Source organism: Neocloeon triangulifer, unplaced genomic scaffold (genome assembly GCF_031216515.1).
Source record: "Neocloeon triangulifer isolate White Clay Creek 2 clone unplaced genomic scaffold, ASM3121651v1 ptg000002l, whole genome shotgun sequence".
Taxonomy (NCBI): Eukaryota; Metazoa; Arthropoda; class Insecta; order Ephemeroptera; family Baetidae; genus Neocloeon; species Neocloeon triangulifer.
The window spans coordinates 4,451,796-4,474,200 of NW_026775545.1; the positions used below are offsets into that span (position 1 = coordinate 4,451,796).

Sequence of the window (22,405 nt, forward strand, 5' to 3'; positions counted from 1 at the left end):
CGCGCCTTTTTCCTCTACGCAGCAGTGCACACCCCCCACCGCTGCTCCCAAAATGACAACAACAAGTTCAGCTGGATGGAAAGTGATGAAGTGTTAACTTTTGCGTCGTCAAAAAACCTTCGTGTTGCCGGTTATAATTTTAAAATTGGCAAGAGTTACCGAATATCTTTGCGAATTTTAAAATAATCCATAAATTGGAACGGCAGAAATGTCTGCAGCGACGACTGCTGGCCCGACGTGGGAAGGTGAGAGGTCCAGTCGAGTTCTCGAATTATCCTCATTTTTTTTTTATCTCGCTCTCGCCTATTTAAAATGACAGATGACTCACTGGCTTTAAACTAGAGAAATGATTTTATCATCTTCGCACCCATATTTTCATAATATCAATTTTCTCAAACAGGGCTGAGAAAAGAAGCCCGTCAGCTTGAGAATGAAATTGATCTGAAACTTGTTGGATTCAGCAAACTGGGCACTGGATTGTCTGCAAATGTTAAGTCGGACAGGTATGTCAAGGAAATATAAAATTAACATCAAATAAATTCAAATTACGTCGACCATTATTTTCCAAGTGTATGTACAAAAGTTGCCATAGCGCAAAACAACCGTGATCGAGGAGTGAAATAAATTTTTGCATTATTTTTTTTTCAGTGACAATGCGCCATTGCTCGGGCCTGACCATGTTTTTGAATCAATGGCTTTGGAGATCGAATCGCTTTTGGAAAAGGTATTTGACAAAACTATACAATTCCTTTCGAAATAATTAAATACGAACTAATTTTTGTCGGAACAGCTTTCAAACTTAAACGATCAAATGGCTGAATTTTCATCTGCCCAAACTCCATCAGCCGCCCTTTTGCACACCTTACAGCGACACAGGGAAATCCTGCAGGACTACAAACAAGAATTCAGAAAAACGCAGGCCAACTTCACGGCCAGGCGCGAAAGAGAGGATTTGCTGAAAAGCGTCAGGAAAGATATCGAGTATGTTTGATATCAAAAATTTTTGATCAGATTTTTTATAAAGCTATAATAATTTCAGTAACTTCAAGACATCATCAGGTCTGAATAGAAGAATGGACTTCTATTTGAAGGAAAATGACCACATAAGAAAGTACGTTTTTTTTTACTCTAATTTGTTGAATCGCAATTTAAATTTCTGTGCAGTTCCGACCGTCTTTTGGACGACCAAATCAGCATAGCTGTGGAAACAAGGGACAACTTGGTGGCCCAAAGGGTCAACTTCAAAAGGCTGCAGACCAGGTTCAACGACCTGTCGAACCGGTTCCCCCTGATCAACAGCCTTCTGCAGAGAGTCAATCTGCGGAAGCGAAGAGACTCGCTTATCCTGGGCCTGGTCATTGGTGGTTGCATGGTTCTGCTCCTGCTTTACGCCTTCCGGTAATTTTAAATTATTTTCTTTTTTATATGATTTCGTCCTTTAAATTGGGCCAAGCCCCAAAACACTTCCTTGCAAGCCACATGCAAATTAAATTATAAATTGGCTGGTCCTTTTGCATAACATACAATTATTTAGGGGGAATAGTAAAAGTTTCTGTTTATGAAAGCCTTTGGATTGATTGGACAGTTACAAAATAATTAAAATTCATCAGTGACACAAAATTGACCGCCTCAAGCGACACCGAGTCGACTGATGTGGGCTTGAAATAAAATGAAACTTTTCCCCGACGACTTTATTTATCATACCATCAGCACTATCTATCTACGTTCTAATAGTTTATTTAATTATTAAATTATGACTAAGCGTCACTAGTTTGTTGTTACAAAAATCTATGAAATGTAAATAAAAACTACTATATGGCGATTTAATACGCAAAGCGAATGAAAGTATTTATTAAAAAAACCCATCGGTATCACAAAACATAAGTAGAGCGGTTACACGCAGGTACCTTTTTAAGTAATTGAAGTTAAGTATGAAAGTTTCCATTTTACCGTTTCTCTGACTAGATGACTAAAATGGGCAGAATAAATTATAAATGTTCAGGATTTGCACTTTCGTCTTGATGATGGAATTGTAAAGCGATTGAAATTAGACGACTCCGAAAAGTCTAAACACTCCAAACAAGACGTTTGAGATCCTGTTTGGCCCGGCCGAGTATGGATGAGCCGAGACCTGGCTGAATGGAGAGCCAAATCCAGGGAATGAGTATGGCGCGAGTGAGTGATAGCGATAAGTGGGTTGCGTCTCTCGCCTTGGTGGGCCCAAGCTGTGACAAAGAATGATGAGAAAAAGCGTGACAATGGATAAGAAAATATATTTACAAAACCTCTGAATGTCGATGTAAATTTAATTAAACTAAAATGAAATCAGAGCATGAATGGTGAAAATGATTATATTTAAATTTACTAAAGTAATTTTAATTAAAATTAATTCATTAGCAAGGTTTACTGACTAGAAATTAGTCTTCAGGTTCAATTAATTTATTTACAAAAATTTTGGCATTTTTCTTTGGCAAAATTCGCAGCATTTTACACATCCAAGCCCTTTCTCAACTAGGAATGTACATAAAATTTCTGTACCATTGCGAGTAAGGATTGTCGCATCCAGTGTCAAACCCTAGGCGGGCAACCCTTGTTGGTTGACGAACCGCGCTGAAGCACGGCACCCTTGCTATGTTGAAGTAAAGCGCGCCCAGCGCGTGACTTGCGGCCGATCCGACTGATTGCAAGCACCGCCGAAACTGCACGTCGCACTCGCAATGAGATCTAGAATGGTAGAAAAAAATTAAATACATACAGACGCAATTAGTGGTCAGAATGAAAGAACGAATAATAATTACGATAAAACCGACGCTTTGTTGTAAAATCTTTTTGTCCCATTTTTCAAAACAATATCCCTTCTTTTATCTTTTATTTTGTTAACTATAAATTCCCATCTCTTCGTCTAAGCGAATAACCTTGTGAACGGCGAAGTATTGCAGAGTCCATTTCTGCACTGCCCTGACCGCAGACTTGCCGGGCAAAAGTCGTGTTCTCGGCAGCACCGGTCCTCGTTGAATAGAGAACCGAGCTCGCTGAAAGATGACGCCGTACTTCCCGATCCGCACCATTTAGTGCCTAAAAAATTAAGCATTTATCATGTTTTTAAGCCAAGTTCGACTGCATATTTACCTGGATAGACAAAAAGAGCAGGTCGATTTTGAATGGGTCTGTCCATCATGCTGCACGCTTTAATCATGTATCCCATCTCTTGCTGGCCAATGTGTTGAATAGAGTTGCGTTGCGTCATGTATGAAATTTCATTGCTATAAAAAATTTAATTTATTAAATAATTTCAGTAGAAAAATGTGCTTCAGTAGTATTGTAAGTAAATTGGAAAATCACCACAGAATAAAATTAATTAATGTAGCATAAAATTCTGCAAGAAAAGAAGTTCCAATCCATATTATAATTCAAAAACCAACCAACGGCGTAACTCAAAAATAATTAATTAAACATCAATTGGTGGGTGATGATAGCCTTATTTTTGGTTTTTTTTAACTCCCTCTTAACTTCACTGTCAATCGATCTTTGCAAATATTATCATGTCATTCTGATTCAAAATATTTGAGACTTCCAAAGACATTTTTTTGTACTTTTTATCACAGAAAAATACTTTTTTAAGATGCATTTTAATTTTTTTAAATGCATGAAAATTATTAATAAACAGAAATTCCACCAAAAACTTTAATTTTTACTATTGGTATTTTTAAAGATAAATATTGATATTATATTAATTGCAATCTTTAGAAATCATTAAGTTTATAAGCTCAAAATTATAGAATTTTAAGAAATTTCTTGACAAGAGACTTTTTTAACTAAAGGTTGAGCCTATAAAATCACCTCTGTAGGAAGATGAGACTTATTCACAGTTAAACGTCACAATAAAAATTTGATTGACAGAATAAGGTCTGTCTAATTAAATTATCTCCCTGGTTTTTTACGCAACATTGTCGCTTCCGAGATACATAAATTTTAATGGGTCAGATAACATTATAATTTGTTTCTTTATTCCGGAGCAAAATTATTTCCTCAAGTCCGTCTCACCTGTCGACGAAAACCTGGCAGCGCTCGGACGAAATGCTGAGCAAGCGCTGACCTTCCCAGTCCATGAAGAGCTCCGAAGTCGCGATCACCGTTGCCGCCGACGAGCAAAACGCGATCAGAAGAGTGCACCAAATTTCTCTGGCACTCGCCATCGTTATTCATTCAGGTGGCGCTCTGCAATGAGTAACAATGGAAGTTGATTTGTGTTTTATCATTCGCGTAATGCGCGCGGAGCAAAATTTATTGCGCCACTAACTATGCCAAATGGCTCATTTGGATGCAGGTTGGAACCGCCGGGCTTTCCAAGTGGCACAAATAAAATGCATCAAAGCGAATTCGGCAAAAGATCGTGAAATTCATTTTTTATTCAAATCTGCTCACGATTTTTATTTTTCATGTAAATACAAAATAAAATCATTTCCTGAACTTTTTCTCTTGGCTTCTGTGCCAAAAAATATGAAGTAGCTAGCAGAGAAATTTGACATCCACTGTCTTCATCAAAATACATTAAAAATCATTAAACTTGACTTAAAGAACAGTAAATTCTTGTCGCTAAAAATCAATTTTATTAAAGACAATAATATAAGCAATTTCAAAAATAATAAAAATATAGAAATTTTTATATTTTTATAAATTATCCTAATTTGTTGAACAATTTAAAGAAATACATAATTCTAAATTATTCATTGCATTTAAAAATAGTTTGTTTCACTTTTTAATTACAAGAGCAGTTTGTTGGTGTTTTGTAATTATATTTTGTTCAAATTTTTTATTTCTTTTATTTTTGTTTGATTTCATTATTTTACTCTACAAAATTCAAATAATAGGTCAGTAATATTGGGTAATGGGCTAAGAAAATACTTTTTTAAATTCATGTCTTATGCTACAAAATTTTTGTGTCTAAAACTCTTGGTTTAATTTTATTTTATTTGAACTCTGACATTAAGTTGAATAAAAAGTCAGATTACCAGATCTTCATATTACAATTTAAGCTTTTAACAAATATGGAACCTTCATTTTTCTTTAGCCAGTCCACATCAATCACCCTGAAGGTGCCCTCTCTTGGGAGTTCCCTTGCACAAAAGCACGCAAATCAATTCATCAAGCCCTTTTTTTATAATCCACCTGCGTGACAAGGACGGTAATAGTCATCGGCCGCAAAAATGTGCCCAGTCATGGCAATGCTTGCAATTATTATCATGCGAATTTGTCTTAGGGGTTAGTTGGCTCGGCCTTGGTGCAGTTCGTTTATTCGGTCGCGGCGCTTTGTCTCTCTCGAGAGCGCCTTTCTTTATTTATTACGTCTTCCCTTCATTTGTATCTTTTTTGCACGCCTTGCGCAAACAAAAACCCTTTGAAAGAAGCGCAACGACCGTCTCTCTGCGGTCTGCCTCTGAAGTGGAAGATTCGCCGGGGATTATAAAAAGTAATACTTTTGCGGTTGAGAGCGTTTTTATCATTGAGACTTTGGACACTTGGCACTGAACGATGACTTGCTTGGAAAAATTGAAAAAAACTTAAAACGCTGAATCATGATGCTTAAATCTGCAGCTTTCAAGTTGACACGCCTCAACAATGAAAATTGATGAATTTTTTATTTATTTTAAAAACAATCGATCTTTATTTTTAGAATTAATTATATTGAGAGTTGCAACTTGCAACTCATTCCATTTTTTCTGAATCTTAAAAAATCAATTATTTAACTTCTGGAATGCTTCGTAGTAAAATAAATTGTTTCAAAATTAAATAATAGATAAAAATTTAATAATAAAAAAAGTAATCGATGTAGTTTCAAGATACGTTTAATAGGTTTGATACAGGGCAACTTGATCATCTATTGATTAGATTTATGGACGTGACTAATAAGTAACCACCTTTTTAACGTATTTGTCGGAAAAGAACCATAAAATTTATTGATAATACGCATATTTAATTTTGGTGATATTTTTGTAATTAAATTTTTCTCTATTTTGTGATTCGAAAAACCATTTAAAGTATAATTATGTACTATAAAATGTTCGTTGGAATCACTATGAAACGCGTTTACCTTTTTATTTCTAAACTTAAACCTAAGAAAAATTTGAAAAAAAAAAAATATTATTCTAAAATCTGGCTTTTGTGCAATTCAGTGTCCCAAACAAAGAATGTTCAAAATAAATCGTTTTTCTCAATATATTCTGATTTCGTTTGAAGCGTATACCTGAGCCCTGACACTGCTTTTCGAAATTCAAGGTCCATGCGTGGCCAGAGGAGTGTGTGGCAACATATTAGTATAAAATTAATGCACTTCTGTCCCCCAGCCGAAATTAATGAGTGTTTATTTCAGTTCCTAGAGATGTCAACAATTTTGCCATCTAGAATAAATACAAAATTCTTGACCCAAGATTTTACGACCGCTTTGAAAGATTTAACGCCTCTTCTCAAAAGGCACAATAGAAAACCCAAGGATGAGCACAAAATTATAGTCTAGTATTTTATCAGGAACAAAATATTTGTTTACATTTGTGCCTTTTTTGCTCACAAATTTCGTTTTTGCATGTCACAGGGAGTTGCCTTTTCTGGTGACAAAACAAAGCCTAGTTGAGAAACTGTAAGAAATCTTCCTAAAAAAAGTTCAAACTTTCATTTCCTCCTCGCGTGCATGAGTGCGTGAGTTTTCGCACCTTGCTCGGAGGCAGGCAGAAGCCTCAAGTTCACGCGCCGAGTAGGCAGAATTATTAGCCTATTAGCTAATTGCAGGGCACGCGGGACTCTTAATCAAATAATATAACGCTTCAAATATAAATACAAAAAAAAACGTGAGTGTGCAAATATTCGTGCAATATAATGCGATGAGAAAAAGAGCAAACTGGCCTTGGATTTCTCGAATGTCATCTGTTTATTCGGCGCCGTACGATTTTCTTTGTTTCCTGCGCGAACCACCGAAACCCTACGAACTCTGCACGTAGACGCGTACTCGCTATTTTATGTTTGCTTATTTATTACTTTACATAATATTTAAACAAAATTGACCCCGTTTGTATTGAGAAATGCCCACTTGTACTTTCACGAATTTGGCCAAAATTTGTTATTGATTTAGCAGAATTAATTTCCCAATTTAATATATTTTTTAACTGGAAAAATTATAGTCAACAAAATTGATGAACTACAACAAATATTAAGTAGTATTAAAATTTCCCACATTTCTCTTTTAATAAGATTTTAATAATTATTAATATAAATTAATTTCAATAACTTTGTTGCTAGTTAAATGTTAATTGAAGAAAAAAATGCAGCAAATCCAAAAATTACTAATTCCAATTATAAAGAAACATTTAAAATTTACCAAAAGGAAAAAATTATTGAAAGAAAATAGTAAAATAAATAATTATGGTAATTATGAAGTAAAAAAAATTATTTTTAAATACATAAAAATGAAATTATTTGCAATGAAAATAACAGTAATGGTTTATTATTATAAAGAATTTGATTTTTTTTTTTTGAAACAAATTAATTTGTGACGGTTTTTATGTTTTTTTCCAAGCACAAGTCAAAGTTTTGATATTACTTTTATATTTTAAGATTTAATTTCAATTTTTGAAGCGACAAACAAATATGTCTAAAATTGTGAAAGAAAATTTCAATAAAAATGCAATGCACTCATTTTTCTCCAGACGATGCACAAATGTCTATTGTGCACGAAATTATGCAGTTTTTTGCATTTAGGGTCAACGGGTCAACTGGCGTGCAACCGAATCTGCAATAATTTCACGCCTGCCTGCCCTCGTGATACAACCATTCAAAACTCGCTGACTCAAACTCTTAACAATATAGACGCAGTTTTCATCAAAAACGCAGGAGCTGAAAAGAAAGGTAAAGGTCGTTTTGTATCTCACGTCCCATCTGCCCCGAAACACAACAACTGTCTTGATTAAATTTCAACTTTGCTGGAAAATAAGAGAACACGATGAATTATTCTTCCACTCTCTGACTTTGTTGGTACAGAGTTTTGCAATTCTAATTACTTTTGCTCTTGGAATTGAATTAAAATTGCATCCCTGCAGCGCTCAGTGTTCCGCAATGGATGCAATTTTTACCTTCATATCCAATTAAAATTTATTTACAAAGACAAATAAAGAGGTAGCGTCATTTGCAAAGAGATCATAAAAAAATTTAAATTAGGTTAAATGGAAGGGAGTGTGATGGTCGAAGGAACACAATAAAATTAATTGAATCGATTTGAAGTCAATACATCACCAAACAATGAACAAACTGCAGCCACCTGAGCACGGGGATTATTATATTACAAGCGGTGTATATAACCTTTCCAATTGGCAGTTGCTACATTTTGTTTTTTCAAATAGGATTACGAGCCAATTTCACAAGTTGTCATTATACGTCGAGCAGAAATGATCGGCGATCGACTTCGGAAAGAAAACGTGATCGCGGAGAATGCGCGCGAAATGAATGCATCTCTTTGTTGTTCGTCTCTTTCACATTGTCATTTTTTTTTATTCAACGTCGGGAGCAGAGAGCACCGCGGTGTCACGCCGAAGACGAAACTGCCATTTATTATGCAATTTATTTTGCTGTGCAACACTGAGAGCGGAGGAGTCGCACTTCAATTTGCAGTAATTCAGCGAAGGTACACGACAATGAGTTGAACACTTTTTCCATATCAGGTTGCACATTACTGTCTGAATTATGAATGAATGAGACTTACTGACTTTATTCTCCTCTCACTTTGGGAACAATAATTCCAGGGTTGTGAAGCAAACAAGATTTTTACGTAATATTAGATTAAATTTAACATAAGAGGATTAAAATTATCTCAAAATTAATTGCTGCGAATCAAAAATGCTCATCTTGTCAGCTTTTTCTGCAAACAAAAGTTACAATTATGAGATCTATTGATTAAAAAATTAAATTGAAGTTAACACTAGAAATGGATATGATGAAAAAACAAATCTGGGCTTTTAAAATTAACAAAAAGTAAAGGGACAGCTGAACCCAGAAGGCGCCGATCTTTGGTCTGGTGTTAAATTTAGAACCTAGTGTTTTTTTTTAATGTCACCATATTTATGAAAAATAAAATCAGGAATTTTTATTTCTTAAAAATCTCAACTTTTTCAACAAGTTTTAAGCCTGGCTTCAGTTTCCATTTAAACCAAATTTTTCTTTAAAATAATATAATATATAAAACACTACAAAAATTCTGTCGTTTTTCCTCAGGGAAGTGATTTGTGATTCATAAATCCTTCCATGTGAAAATTCAGAATTTAAAAAAAAATGCATTTTTTTTTCTTATCCTTGCACTTTTTAATTAATTATAATTAACGATGGCGTGTGAAGTATTCTAAGGCTAGAGTGATTAGTGAAAATTGCTCGCACAGCAGCACAATAATTCACACATCTTTGGCGTGGCATGTAAGCGTGAACATTGAGTGCCTAAATAGCCGCGAGAACCACAAATAATTACATTTAATTAATCTTGTGATGCGAACGCGCCTGCAGGCTCTCGCCAAAGAATGTGTTAGGAGACGCGTGCTCGGCAGATAATTATTTCACACAAAGAAACAGAAGTTATTGCTTTTGTGCAGAAAAGCACAAAAAGGAGTTAAATTTTTATGGTTGAGAACTCTTTGTGCGCGGGAGTAAAATGGTTGTCACAAGAGTTTAGCACTATTTATTGTGAGATTTGTCGGATAGAATTTAGCGCGGGAGTGTTGCAAATTTGTGCACGCATCTTTCATAAAATGCCTATTTGAGGCAAGGACACCTGCTTGCATTGCAATTTAAGCATTTATAATGTTTCACATGTAGATAAGAATCGTTTCTTGGGAATTATTTGATCAATTTTCTTACGAGATCAAATTGTAATTCTTGTCCTTGCTTTATGTAAGTTATAATTTAATAAATCAGATTGAGATAACTAATTTTAAGTGATTAGAAAATTCATTTTATTATAACTAATCAAATAGTGGACCGATTAAAAATGTAATTGTTAAATTGTTGTTGCTGACTTATTAGTAAAAAATAAATTTACCGAATATAACTGCAATATTTTTGAGATCCTAAAATACGCAGCAATTATTAATTGGGATAAAAGAATTTTTTTTTTAAATAAGTCTAAATTTGAAAACTACAAATTGTATCAATTTTAAATTTTTTACAATTAAATTATCCTTAATTATTTCTTTAGTCAGTTAAAAACATGAAAACAAACACATATTTTGGCCTGATTAAATTTTATTATTTCGACCACTCTCGGCGCCCATGGCGCTACAATGAAAATGCAAATTTCCATCGCCCGGCGCTTGGCAAGCAATTGCGGAGTTCCAATTATTATTATTATTATTTTTATTTTATTGTTCTGCGCACGACGATTGTATCATTTAAAACAGATCTCGCCGGCAAGACAAAGTAAAGTTCTAATGCGGCGCGCATAAAAAGTCGCGCAAAATTTTGCTCGCGGCTGAATAGAGCGGGTTGACACAATAACCTTCAAAATTTCATTACGCTGTATTGCACGTAATATTTGCATTGTCGGTAACTTCGTATATGTGTGCTATTTCTGAAGCTTGCAATTGTTATCTTGGTACACGCTGAATCACTTTTTAAGTTAATTTCGTTACTTTCGCCACAGAGACAAACGTGTTGTTCTTTTATCTGATGCATTTGAAATTAAAACGACGCAAGCTGGGGATTTATTAATTCAGCAGTTAGGACCAAGGACGTCGTTACAACTAAATTAGACTATACGGCTTCTGACAAAATGTACTTGGAAAAAGTCTTTCACTTTGTATATGACAACTGAATTATAATGAGATATAAATTGTATAAAAATGTACATTTCTTATTTCTTTTTCTAGTTATTACGTAAGCTTTTTATACAAAAGAAGTATTGATTATTAATTTTTAAATATTATTTTTTTCAAATTTAACAGTCTTAAACATAAGGGGAGATTTATTATTTAATTTTGGCTTGGGAAGAATTGGTGATTTTGTTCAGCTGAAATACCGACAAAAAAGAGAATTCTAAGGTGGAGAAAACCCAAAAGGTGAAAAATAGTTCGTTATTTTTAAATTAAAATCAAGTGCTTTACGCTGATTTTAGGTAAAAAATTTATATAAAAAAAATATCGTCTATATTTCAAGGAAAAAATTCGGTTTAAGGTGAAAATAAGAAATTTTGTATTGACAAAACAATTGCAAAATTGCAAAACAAGTATTTGGAATTGAAGTAAGTGACAACAGATGGTTTTTCCACAAATAGATGATTTTAAAACTTCAATTTTAACAAAAATATTATCTGAGATTTATTAAAATATTTATATTTCTGTTCTTTTTTGACAAATAAAGTTAAAATGAGAGTCATGATCTCCTATTATTCCCGTCAGTTGTGTAATTGCCTGTAAGTACAGGTTTTGGCTGAAATATTTATTTGCTGTCATTATTGACTCTCGTCATTCAGGAAATTCAAATTCAATGTTGAGAATATTTACATGTTCATTAAATTGCTTAAATTTTTATATCGATGAAGTAAGTGTCAAATTATTAAACTTGAGAGTTCAAGGGAAGTTGCGGTTTTGTTTTTATCTCATAAGGTCACTTTTGTTAGTCGGAACCACATAAAGAGCGCATTTTGAGCCCCAGTAAATGAATTAACACGTTGTCGCGATTCTGGACAAACAGCCGCGCGGAAACGCAACCGCGACTCTAATTCCTATGCAAATGTTTGCGCGATGCAGTTGCATTTTCATCTGCTGCGTCGTGCGTCTCTCATTTGATTAAGACGATTTCAAGGTAGGAAAACACGGTTGTTTAATTACAATTATTTGCTCAAGCTATTAAATAAAAGCGAAGTGTATAAAATTTTAATCTTTTCTGCGGCTTGTTTGGGTTTTTGGCATAAGAACAAACATTGACAGAGGTGATTTTCATCGACATGATATAACAAAGCTATTTTCAAGTTTCGTTTTTATTTTATTATTGTGTATTCATTTTCAAAAACTAATCATGATTCGTGACTTGCATTAAATTTATGAAAATTTAATAAAAGAAAAATTATATACATAAGCAAATAAAAAGTTTAAAAAAATTGAAACTGTACAGTAAATAGAGTGAAATCAAATACAGTAGTTACAATTATTACTCTTGTTCTTACAAAATAAAAAAAAAACCGCTCCAAGAAATAAATTAAAATTTGCTTACTTAGAAATGCTTTACTTTTATAGCCGAAGACAAATATAATTATTTAATTTAATTAAATCAAAAATTTTATATTCAATTTTTAAATTTCCTGTCAATTTGATAGCCAGAAATGATAGTGCGTTTATCAATTTATTTTAAATAATTATGGAAAAAAACTCAACAATGTTTTCTAATTCGAAATGTTCTCCTCGTATATTGCATAATAAACTTAAAATATTTGAAAAATAAAATTTATTCATTTTTTTGTGAAACTTTTGATAAAAAAAGTAAAATTAAGTCAATGTAATAAAATCGATCATTTACCTGAAATTGGACGAGTTGTTGTTGGTGCAGCAACACTCAGGAGGAATGTCGACGGCGAACTGTGTTTGGCTAGGATTGCACTCGAGCCGCATGCTGGCGCGGTCCTCCCTTCCTTCGCCACCTGCCGCCGAGCCGACCTTGCAGGTCGTTATTCCTCTGCGTGCGGAAATATGGATTATATCACTCGCGACACCTCTGTCTTCGTGCTCTATAAATCGCGCCGCCCCGATGCTGAGAGGAACGCGTAAGTTTTTTTTCTTCAATATTACAAAACGCAAAATGCTGAGGTTATTTAGCGGCGATCATTAGATGGTCTGACCGCTGGCATTGAAAAAAATTAATCTCGGGGAAAATGATGACGCGCGACGCTCGACACAGGGTTAAAAGGGAAATGACTGGCTTTTTCTAAACGAGGAAAATAAATTTCGCTCTCTGGTGAAATATTAAATTAAATTGCTCAATATTGCCACTTAAATTTTATCATGTTATATTTGATATTTTGAAACAAACATTTGGGGATGCAGAAATAAAAAAATAAAAAATCAATCGATCCAAAAAAAAGTGAATTACAAAAATTTCTTTAGAGTATCATGAAACAACACTTAAGCAAGAAACATTGAATTGTTGGTGGAACGTAATTCCACGTAAAGGCGATAAGTCAAAAGTTAAATGAAAGTTACTAATTTAATTTCTGAGTAGTTTACAAAAGGAGCGGTTTAGTGTTTATATGTAGAGTTTGCAGTCAAATCTTGATTAAACCATCTTTCAATCCTTTCAATCAATAAATCACAGTAATATAATAAATATTTGAATTCTAATTAAATGAGACATAAATTTTTAAGTCGAGTCTTAGAATTTAAAAATTTCCTGAATTATAAAATTGATTTAATGTGATCTTTTCAGTTTTAAGTATTTTTTTGTTGTCAATTTTCACATTTTTTATAATGTTTTTTATCTCTAAAAATTCTCTAAAATCTTTAAAAATTCTGTTCAATTGACGCCCAAAATATTTATGAGGGTACTGAACTTGAAAATGAGAGATGTTTATGCAAATCGGTGTCATTTACCAGAGTGCAACGACACTATCCTGCTCACAGTTATGCACGCTGACAATGGATTTTGTTAAATCATTGTTTTGTATGCATACCAGGGCATTAGATAGTGGAGTTTGATAGCGCCATATCTCTTCCATCAGCTGTAAATATATAGAACGTAAGTAATTTAGGCGCTTACATTTTTACACCAGCATAAAAGGTTGTTGTTCCTGTAATGTTACATACACATCACCCATCAAATGTTATCAAGCGAATGTTTTATTTGAGTAATTGTGCGGTCGAATGAAGGTAAATTGTGTAATTATAACTTATTTTGGTGTTGCGCCGTTGTCTGAGAAGTGGGGTGTATCATTAAATATATTGGCACACTTTTACATATCAATCGCAATTTAATTGCCTTGTAGCAGATAAAGTGGAGCAGTAATTGCCCGATCACAAAATATAAAACAAAATATACTATAAAAGAAAAATATTTTGATATACAAATCAATTTATTAAATTAATTCTCTGTCAAGTTTAACAAAACAAAAATATCCATATAATTTTTTTTCTACGCACATAATTATTTTTATTTGAATAGAAATTTTTGAACGGCGCCTTTGGTATTGAGAAAAAACTGACAATTTGATGAATTAATGATGCTGGACGGAAAGTGACAGTGTCCTGAAGGTAGAACCTCGCGTGCTGGGGTCACCAACCGGTCAATCTCAACCTAGTCCTCTGCTTTTTGAGAGGCAATGACACGCCTGCATGAAATTAATTCAATCCCACATTACATCAGAAGAGGATGGCGCCAAAATATCACCACATTTGAAGCATGTCGATGCGCTCTGAAGAGTACAATTTCAGTTACGAATACAAAATATTATTTATCAAATAAACATTGTCCAAATAAATTGGGTGAAAGATGAAATGCTAAATTATTACATATTTAAAAAATCACTCATGATAATGATATTCGTAAGTAAACAAAATTGCTATTTGGAAATTTGTGTATTTTTCCTCGATTATTTATTAATGCCACGAAAAACAAACAAATTCAATTTACCAATCAAGAGCAAATATAATAATAGATTATTATTTTCTTACCATAACAAGAGGCGCCTGAAGTTTTTGTCCTCCGGCGCGTAACAAAATGATCGCGGCTTTCGCTAAAGAGCGGTAGCGCCCGCACCTGTTTTGATTTATCAAAAAACAATTAAGGCCCCTACGCACTCTCACTCTCAGTCAACACAAGAAGCGATAGAAAGGGAAAAACTGGCTCGCTCAGAGGTCAACACTCTGGCTATGCGTAACCTCAAAAAAGACAACTTTTCCTGAATTCTTTCTAGTGCCAATGTCACAAGACGCGGCGAAACACGCGTGAACTTGAAACTTTATTCCTTAATAGTGCTCGCATAATATTAAAAGTAGTGTCAAAAAAATAATGACGCACTATTTTACTTTGGCGGTCCCGATGAAACTGGTTTTATCTATTGGAATAATTGGATCTACGTTCGGACACGACGTACAAGCCAGGGTTGCTTTTAACCTCGGAAGACTCCAATGGAAGGCGACTTTGTTATTTTTCATTTTTAATTTATTCGCTATGTCCTACATCCAATCCCTTTTTACTTTTGACAATCATTAAATTAATCTTAATAAAAAAGGAAATATAAGAATGAGATATTTTAATTAATTAAAATTTTAAACTCGTTTTTATTGAAGAGTTACATTAATCTTTGGTGTTACAAAACATGTAAGCATTTTTCACTCAAAATTAGTTAACTTTTAATTTAATTAAATTAATTAGGTTTGTGACTTGTGTAGATCAAAAGTAATACTTAAAATCACTCAAAATCATCAGAAAATTGAAATTTGTTTTCAATAAAATAAATTAATAAATAAAAAAAGTTATGCAGAAATTAATCGCTTTTGTTGTAGTTTTGTTTTATAATATATTTACAAATTTTGGTTTCATTATAAATTCAAACTATTTGCTTTTAATGACCCTTAAACGTTCAATAATTAACACGACGTAAAATAAAACGTGTTCCATAAAAATTCTCAGCTTTAAAAAAGAAGTTTATTATAAATATAAATGACAAACACAAACATTAATAGGTTGCCTAATTCTGTAAATGTGTCGTGCTATTTTGACTTTTGGCACTGCTGTGTGAAAATAGAATAAAATTCCCATCATCTAAGGCCCCGTGAGCATCTCTTGGAAAAAAGGATGACTTTGGCCTTGGTCTTTGAATTTTTTATTTGGTCGCTGATCTGCTCGACTGTAATATTTACGAGAGAGAGGTTGTCACCTTTTATTTATATTTGCGGCAGAATAAATTTGACCTTAGGCAGAGCTTTGTCTGACCATATAGTTTCCCCAATTTATAATAAAACCGTCTCGGAAGTTGAAATCAAAGGAACAGCCGCCAGAGGCTCTCTTATAAAAGAGCTCTTGTATTAATAAAACCGAATTTTATCCGATTAGTGGCGATAATTGCCACTCGGCGCCTCGAACATGATGGTAGAGCGCACATTAATTTGCTCCTAATTTCATGAGCTGCTTAAATTACTTTATTTTATGCGCGCAATAAATCTCCGTAAAGATAGTGCGTCGGTTAAGAAATCATTTCGAAAACAACGATTTTCGACTCTGGCTCAGGTTTGATTTTTTCCCTCTTGAATAGAAAGTCTTTCGTCAAAACGTATACACAGTTCAAAATGAGACGGTCACTAAATATTTTTGTATTCAAAACACTTGATACTTGATATGATATGTGTTACTACATTTTATCCGTGACTTCAATGGATCCTAGAACAATAGGTTTGCTTTCTGATTTTTGCCAAATTAAGAAACTTTCGAACTCTATTATTTGAATACTGATATTTTTGTGCATTTCCGTTTGCGGATAACGTTAAAGCAATTCAATAAAAAAATTATGCTCATTAAATATAATTAAATTAAATTACTTAAATTAAATAATTTGTGAAAGAAAATTAATAAAAAAATAATTGTAATCAATTTTAGATCCATCAACGACACTGAAGTATAAGATGCAGTATCATGATGGCCAGATGATAGCACTAAAAGCATTACAAAAAAGTGATATATTTACTTTTTTTTAATAATTTTGTTTATTACGCAATGAAATCACATGCGTAATAAAGTAACCTCGTCAAGGCGTAAAAAACCTGACATTTTTTTTGCTCATTCTCATTGTTCGTCCGATTAACGGCGCCAAAGAGGGATAAAATTCCATCTTTTATTGTCCGCTTATGACCCGCGGCGTCGCAAAGGTCGTTCAGAAAGAGGTGCAAGGCCGTTCGTTTTCGGCACTTGAGTGTGTGTGTGGAATGCATAGTTTATGGTCGCGAGATGCCATTAGAAGAGTGGACTGCTGGACCAATATATGACTCGACATAATTTTAACGCCGATGTGTTATTAATCACCCGCGGTTTCCTTCCACTGACCCAAATCTTGCCAGAACAGCTGTTTTGGATCAGGGTCCAACTTAAGAGTATAGAGACAATTGGCCAAATTACAAACGACGCTGGAATTTCCTGATGGCGGCAATGGATCTTTGAAGGTTGACCGTTTTCTCAATTGATTTCTTACACTTGAAGGATTTAATTGTATTATTTTTTTAAACTGCATTGGAATACACGACAAATCAGTTGGAAAATGCATATTTGCATTACATCAATAGGACATTCAAAGTGTAAAATTTTATTTTATTTTAGCAAACTAAAATTATAGATAATTAGAAACCATTGGCAAAGTTTTATGCAATGATATCTTGAAAATTGCAAGAACATCTCCTATAAAATAATTTCAAAAGTTAAGAAGAAAAAATAAGTTTATGCTTTATAATCTATTTTCAGTATTTTCCAAACATGATATTAATAATATGCTACCGTCTCAATTAAATAATAATGTTTTGTTTATCTAAAACGTCTATAATTATTCAAAATTATCAAAAATAAAATGAGAAACTTTATCTTGTCGAATACATAAACAAATTAATGTCATTATGATAATTATTTTATTTTTAGTTAAACTCTCTTTTTATATAAATAACTAAATTTTATGGAAAGCTTGTATTAAAAAAATAATTTGCCTTTCCCGAACCAGTTAAAACAATGTCGTATACTGCGAAAACAAGAAAAAATTGAATTGAACGGAAGTATTGTGAATAAATAAAAATTAATGAGGACGTGCTTCCTAAAAAATAACTCATTGCCACGGCTAGAGCAGACCCGCCGCGCGGAAGTGTCAAACAAATTCGCCTACGTTTATTTCTCCGAACTGGTCCAAAAATACAGCGACCTATTCAGACGCAGTGAATCACAAAGGCGTCCTAATAAATTCGCTTGATCTAAGGTCGCGAGATCTCGGAAGAAAGACAAACAAGTTCATCCTAATTCAAGGTGCCGACCTGCGATCTCGAATGGGTGCGTCTCCTTAAATCTTCGCGACAATCGAAAAGAACAAAAAGGAAAAACCTTGTTTGCTTGCACCGAGCGTTCATCTCTCCGCGCCTGCAGATGGAGGTGATGCAACCGGAATTGCGAAACAGGTGCATTAAAAAGTATGAGCGTCTGGGAAATTTCTGCAGGGGCGAAGGCTGGACTTGAATGAATTTTGACTAATTTTCCGTGGGAGCGATGCAATTACGAGCTGCTTGAGCCAAAATAATTGCTTTATCCTTTCTCGGGCAGTCGGCGACGTTACTGTTATGAACAATCGCTTCTCACGTGATTCGAAAGAAAGTATTAACCGCAAAGGGAACGAAAATTGGCAAATTTTCTAAAGGGCAGATTAAGTGTCTCGCAACCCTGCTGTCAGTGACTCTGTTGACGTAGAACTGTTTCCTAGGAAATCTCCCGTAAGTCCATATGTTGGTCGTGGTCACCGAATCTAAGATTAGCCTTCGAGAACAGGTTTTGCAAAATTTGTGTGAGAATTAACGATGACATTGTTACAGTTTTCATTTGTACTCCCGTATTACATGATTCAATTCACCCTTGAGATAAAAAAAAAAAATGAAGGCGATTTACATAGACAAAATAATGTGTGATATAGGGCGCAATTAAAATTCACTCTTTAAAATATATAATTAAAGAACTTTTTAAGTTCAATGAAACAACACTGGAACAAGAGATTGATCTGCAGATAAATAACTTGTTATTTCTTTATGTTTTCAGTTAATTGGATTTTAATTAAAATAACAATTATTCTCTTGTGAACTTCCAACTTCAGGTGTCCTTATAAAGCTTGAAATTACTATTCCTCTAATTACGGTTTGCTTTTGCTTGATTCAGCTCAGACCCCTCTCGAAGCCCCCGCATTTTAACTCTTGGCGATTTTTTTGCTTGAGATGTTAGTCTCTGGTCATTTTCCCCATTTTATACTTCATTTGTGCTGAAAAATTATTATTACGCAAGTATTTCATTCTTTGCTAGAATATTTTCCAATCTCACAAAGTAAAAATTTCGTTTTTTTTTTTAGAAAAAAAAAATCAAAGAGAAACATAGACGAAGCGTTCATTTTTTTCATTAAAATTAAAATATCAGAAAGCCAACCTAAGAAGAATTTAATCGATTAATTTTACTCCTAAGCAAACAGACGATAATTAAATCAGCTTAATAAAGCTTTTGAATGATGTATATATTATTTAATGCAAGTTCGTTTCTTTTACTTTTTAATTGCATGTCAGTAAGTTTGCTAATATCTGTGGCAGTGAAATAGTGCGTAGAAGCAACATTATATGGCGTCTTATTATGTAATTACCAACGGCACCGCACTTTCTCAAAGTCAAAGTCACACACTTGCCGAATTTACCAATTTCTCTATTGAGCGCTGCGGGCGAACCTCGTCAATGTAAAAATAAGTAGTGGATCATTGGTCAATTTGCTGATTCATGTAGCTGCGTAATTACCACCGCTTAGTGGCAAACAGTTTGTTCAAGTTCAACAATTTTGGTTACAAGTGGTTACTTTGAAGTATTTCAAGGTGGAATTTGTTTCGGCAAAAATGCAAATGTTAAAAAAAAACTGATTTTTTCCATCAGATGTCTGCGGTTAGCAAAGATTCACATATCTCACTGGCGCGTGAAACGAATTTTATGCATCATGCTTTTGTTTTTACTCTGTGGTAAAGTGCATCACACTGCAGCGTTTTTTTGCATGCACGCAAAACGAGAGACGTTATCCCACTGACACGCTTGCTTAACTAAAATAAGTTGACGCAGACGTGAGGAAGCACACTTTGTTGACTTTAATAAAGCATACCACTCTCTCTTACAAGAGAAGTGAAGTAATTAATTTTTTTTATAATACTTTAATTTCTCAATACTTTTTAAGAAGGGTTGTTTTGTATGGAATTAAAACAATTGATATGAAAAAGATGATTATCAAAGTGACTTACTTTATTCTCGAATAATCACAATCTTTTGCGACTCTTCAACCTGCAGGTCGGCTCGGGATGGGTAGACCACCTTCAGAGTGCCCTCCGCATTGACAACTTGCACTTGTTGCACCTTCAAAAAGACAAGTAGTAATGTTAATTATTTAGAATTAAATTAATTATAACGAAATTGGATGCATAATTAATTTAAAAAAAACTCTCACCTTCAAACTGTGGAAACCTGGCGCGTCTTCAAAATCACCAATGCCAAGCTCCATTGTGTCCAGGAGCAACTGGTGAAGGACTGTTTTGCAGGCATTCTGTGACGAAGCGCTTGTGATTTCAACAAAAATGTCTTTTGTTGATTCAGTGATCTGTATTTGATTAAATAAAATAATAATTCATGAGAGTAAATTTCAGTCGATATTGTACCTTTGTAAGCTCGCTGTTGGTGATTGGGGGCAAGGAAACAGTTTTTCCTTGAGAATTTTTCAGGAAGGGGTAAACCTGCTTTCCTTCCAGTAAGGTCAGGTACCTAATAATGTCAAAAATTAGAAACCTCGGGAAAAAGAATTTTTATTTAATTAAACAAACCTAAAAATTCCTGACGCAGACTGCGTCCTCTTTTCCTCTTCGGCCTCCTCTTGCAAATTCTTAAACATTTCAGCTGCAGTAATAACCTTGTCTTGTCCCAAAGGTACAAGTTTGATTCTGGCTGGAGGTCTCGCCAGGTACTGCAATGGACCAGAAGGGAAGAGAGCCAAATCGTGGGTAGCAATTGTTGCTAGCTGCCGTTTTTGACAAGTAGTGTCATGCAAACGGGTCTGAAAAGTTAACAAATAAATTATTTCATGTGTCGTTGAGAATTTAAGATTAAAACTTTACCTGCATTTGAATGAAAGACCTGAAAGTTTCCGTCGTAAATTTGACATCTCGAATGATGCAGCAAACAATGTGGGGTCTCACTAGTTTGACAGTCTCGTCCTCTGAAATTACTTTCAGGGTGTCATCGCCGACGTGCAATACTGCAATTTTATTGCAAAGATCTTCAACCTTCAACAAAATTTTTATCGTTTTGTGCATCAGACATGCAGACAAAAAGACTAACCTCTGCCTCTTTATTATCACTCTGCTGCTTGCCTTTTCCTTTCTTGCCCTTTTTGCCTCCACCAGACTCAACCTTTTCTTTGGGACAATTTTTGCCGATGTACTCAAGGATTTGCTTTGGCTTACACTGGTCAACCATTTTCATCAGCCTTTTATCATTCAATTTGTTGCCCTTCAGCAAGACTTCTACAAAGTGAAATTAACATAAAAAATTGAAATTAATTTTTAGCATATAATAAAAATTATTAAATTGCCTTTTAATTTCGAGTTATCTGCCAATTCTCCTGGCACAATTTTGACAGAATTTTCCTCCAAGTCCAACAGCCTCAAACTAGGGAGACAGCTGATATTTCTGGGAATGTCTGCAATTTTGTTTGCCTTCAGTTTGACTTCGGCCAGGTGTGCCAGCTCAGGATAAACCAAATCCGGGAACTCTTCTAGCTCATTTTGTGAGGCGTCCAGAATGCTCAACTTGAGGTTGTCCTTGAAGCTCGGCAGGCTCACGATTTTGTTCGAGGAGACGTTCAAAGAGGTCAAGTTGGACAGTTTGGTGAGAGTTTCTGGCACAGCGCTGAGCTCATTTCGAGACACATCTAAGATTTTAAGTTTATCCAGGTCTCCAACGCAGTCTGGAAGCTGGGTCAGCTTGTTTGTGTGCAGGACCAACGTGGTCAGGCCTTTTAGCCTGGCCACGTTGACATGAAGTGTACTGAGACACGTCTCGCTGACACAAAGATAGTTGATATTGATTAGATCAAACAGGGCTGGGTCCACCTGGCCCTTCCGCTCTTCGATTCGCTTGGAAATGTCAGCGCCAGACAAGACCAACTCGTGCCGGTTCTGGCTCTTTGCCGTCAGCACTTCTGGCCAGGACATCTTGTTGGAGAGAAGGTGAAGGAAGATTCCCTCAAATATATATCTGCAAAATTGTAATTTTAGTTGAAATAAGAAAAATTTATTTTTTGTGATGCATTTTAAATTTTCTAAATTATTCAACATTTAAATCAAATTAATTATTATGGTTGAGAAGTTTTACAAAACTAAACTATGTGTGTACTTTTGAAATACATTTATGAGAAAATAATTTTAACTGAGTAATTAAAATAAAAAATGATAAATTTTCTTCAACAGTCAGTTTACCAGCTACGTACAAGTTGATTCCGCAAAGTGTCTCAAAAATTCTTTGTCAGAGAAAAATGTGCCGAAAATTGCAAGAATATTAGCTACTACGATTGTTTTCTATGCCTTTCCTTGTTGAAACACTTGGACGTGCCAATCGCCAATCACTGTTGAGATTTTGTTACAGGAGCT

At 34.3% G+C, this 22,405-nt stretch overlaps 3 protein-coding genes across 6 annotated transcripts; 1 reads left to right on the forward strand and 2 right to left on the reverse strand.

Annotated features, from left to right (window-relative positions):
- The first annotated feature begins 46 nt into the window (after window positions 1–46).
- Window positions 47–20,088, forward strand: LOC132205180 (Golgi SNAP receptor complex member 1). Of its 3 annotated transcripts, none has more exons than XM_059634108.1 (7): window positions 47–245; window positions 401–503; window positions 649–724; window positions 791–981; window positions 1,040–1,111; window positions 1,165–1,398; window positions 20,055–20,088. In XM_059634108.1, the coding sequence occupies exons 1-7, from the start codon at window positions 209–211 to the stop codon at window positions 20,071–20,073; spliced, it is 732 nt and encodes a 243-aa protein (XP_059490091.1). In that variant the 5' UTR covers window positions 47–208; the 3' UTR covers window positions 20,074–20,088. The 3 variants fall into 3 exon arrangements, with proteins under 3 accessions (XP_059490091.1, XP_059490090.1, XP_059490089.1); XM_059634107.1 differs by lacking the exon at window positions 20,055–20,088 and adding an exon at window positions 7,750–7,911; XM_059634106.1 differs by lacking the exon at window positions 20,055–20,088 and adding an exon at window positions 1,611–1,835.
- On the reverse strand, window positions 1,819–12,772 carry LOC132205179 (phospholipase A2 phaiodactylipin-like). The gene is made up of 6 exons (XM_059634105.1): window positions 12,541–12,772; window positions 4,045–4,218; window positions 3,130–3,263; window positions 2,916–3,075; window positions 2,539–2,724; window positions 1,819–2,225 (listed from the first exon to the last, which is right to left on the reverse strand). Exons 2-6 carry the CDS (start codon window positions 4,194–4,196, stop codon window positions 2,048–2,050), a joined length of 810 nt encoding a protein of 269 aa, XP_059490088.1. The 5' UTR covers window positions 4,197–4,218; window positions 12,541–12,772; the 3' UTR covers window positions 1,819–2,047.
- LOC132205177 (leucine-rich repeat-containing protein 47-like) lies at window positions 19,986–22,402 on the reverse strand. Of its 2 annotated transcripts, none has more exons than XM_059634098.1 (8): window positions 22,246–22,402; window positions 21,349–22,013; window positions 21,096–21,280; window positions 20,873–21,040; window positions 20,582–20,811; window positions 20,420–20,522; window positions 20,212–20,361; window positions 19,986–20,120 (listed from the first exon to the last, which is right to left on the reverse strand). In XM_059634098.1, the coding sequence occupies exons 2-8, from the start codon at window positions 21,968–21,970 to the stop codon at window positions 20,010–20,012; spliced, it is 1,569 nt and encodes a 522-aa protein (XP_059490081.1). In that variant the 5' UTR covers window positions 21,971–22,013; window positions 22,246–22,402; the 3' UTR covers window positions 19,986–20,009. The 2 variants fall into 2 exon arrangements, with proteins under 2 accessions (XP_059490081.1, XP_059490080.1); XM_059634097.1 differs by having other exon boundaries at window positions 22,235–22,391.
- Window positions 22,403–22,405: the final 3 nt, after the last annotated feature.

Bases quoted from the DNA above. Each gene is read 5' to 3' on its own strand.
- LOC132205177 (XM_059634098.1), bottom strand. From the start codon at position 21,970: ATGTCCTGGCCAGAAGTGCTGACGGCAAAGAGCCAGAACCGGCACGAG. The intron at 20,812-20,872 runs GTAAAGTTTTAA...TTAACTTTTCAG, and splicing joins GGTCTTTCATTCAAATGCAG to ACCCGTTTGCATGACACTAC. The intron at 20,523-20,581 runs GTTTGTTTAATT...TGACATTATTAG, and splicing joins TCTGCGTCAGGAATTTTTAG to GTACCTGACCTTACTGGAAG.
- LOC132205179 (XM_059634105.1), bottom strand. From the start codon at position 4,196: ATGGCGAGTGCCAGAGAAATTTGGTGCACTCTTCTGATCGCGTTTTGC. The intron at 3,264-4,044 runs GTGAGACGGACT...AATTTTTTATAG, and splicing joins TGCCAGGTTTTCGTCGACAG to CAATGAAATTTCATACATGA. The intron at 2,226-2,538 runs GTACAGAAATTT...TCTTTGTCACAG, and splicing joins GACAATCCTTACTCGCAATG to CTTGGGCCCACCAAGGCGAG.
- LOC132205180 (XM_059634106.1), top strand. From the start codon at position 209: ATGTCTGCAGCGACGACTGCTGGCCCGACGTGGGAAG. The intron at 982-1,039 runs GTATGTTTGATA...TAATAATTTCAG, and splicing joins AGCGTCAGGAAAGATATCGA to TAACTTCAAGACATCATCAG. The intron at 1,112-1,164 runs GTACGTTTTTTT...ATTTCTGTGCAG, and splicing joins GAAAATGACCACATAAGAAA to TTCCGACCGTCTTTTGGACG.